The sequence below is a fragment of the Camelina sativa genome, chromosome 2 (assembly GCF_000633955.1).
Source record: "Camelina sativa cultivar DH55 chromosome 2, Cs, whole genome shotgun sequence".
Taxonomy (NCBI): domain Eukaryota; kingdom Viridiplantae; phylum Streptophyta; class Magnoliopsida; order Brassicales; family Brassicaceae; genus Camelina; species Camelina sativa.
The window spans coordinates 19,952,541-19,953,653 of record NC_025686.1 but is presented as its reverse complement, the minus strand read 5'-3'; the positions used below and the strand labels follow the sequence as shown (position 1 = coordinate 19,953,653).

Genomic DNA, 1,113 nt, shown 5'->3' with positions numbered 1-1,113 from the left:
TCTTTTAAGTTTTAAGGGTTTAAAAGGTTTTAAGAGAGCTTTAAAAGATGAAAAACCTTTTTAGAGGGTTTTAAAACCTTTTAAAACGAGTTTTAAATATTGTGTAACCTTTTAAAAGAGGTTTTAGAAGTTTTTGAAAACCTTTTAAAACCTTTTAAAAAACCTTTTAAAACCTTTTAAAAAACCTTTTAAAACCTTTTAAAAAACCATTTAAAACCATTGAAACTCTTTTAAAAACCATTTAAAAATTATTGCCGGTATATCAACGTGATCACATCAAGAAGAATGAATAGAAATAGTATTTCAATGTTTAGTTTGCAAGTATATTGAAATACTATAAATGGTGTTAATGCTATAAATGGTGTTAAACTGTTTATAGGTTTTAAAAGGTTTTAAAAACCTTTTAAATCTTTTAAAAGGTTATATTTTCTAAAACGGGTTAATATTATTTTATGCTTTAAAAGGTTTTAAAAGGTTTTAAGAGAGGTTTAAAAGTGTTAAAAACTTTTTTAAACCTTTTTAGATGGTTTTAAAACCTTTTAATTTTTTTAAACCTTTAAGATTATATCTTGTTTTTAGAAATTTTAAAAGGTTTTACAAATGGTTTATAATGATATATATCAATTTGGTTTTCTTTTTTAAAAGCTTTACAAGTTGTTTCTAATATTAAAACAGTAACCTCTGAATAAAATATTTATTAAAATAGAGTTTACAAGAGCAGAGACTGAAATATTTAATTAAAAAGAACAAAAACAAAATAAATTGTTCAAGAGTTCTTAAAAAAAATAGATATGAACTATCTCAGTTTCCTCTCCCAGCATATTGATTGGTCATCTCTCTAGCCATGGCTTCAAACCTTCTCCTATCAGATTTGTAGAGGTTGGCAAGATATTCAATGGTCTGTCCCTCATCATTGACCTCTGGTTCAATCAACTTCTCCACTAATTGCTTGAAAAGCTTAACAATGGACATGGGAGTCCAACAGTCGGTCCTCAAAACTTTTAGGTGAATGCCTCCCCTATCTGCTACATTTGGGTGGCAAATTCTTGTGATGAAAACAACCTGCATAATCAAGATATTTTATTTAAAAAACTATTGAGTTGCTGCAAAAAA

The 1,113-nt window shown here is 26.8% G+C and overlaps 1 protein-coding gene across 1 annotated transcript in view; it reads right to left on the bottom strand.

Moving 5' to 3' along the window:
- Positions 802–1,113, bottom strand: part of LOC104754407 — a 4,706-nt gene continuing 4,394 nt past the window's right edge. Inside the window, exon 3 of the mRNA XM_010476602.1 lies at positions 802–1,062. Coding sequence (XP_010474904.1) covers positions 802–1,062 — 261 coding nt within the window. The remainder of the gene's footprint in view (positions 1,063–1,113) is intronic.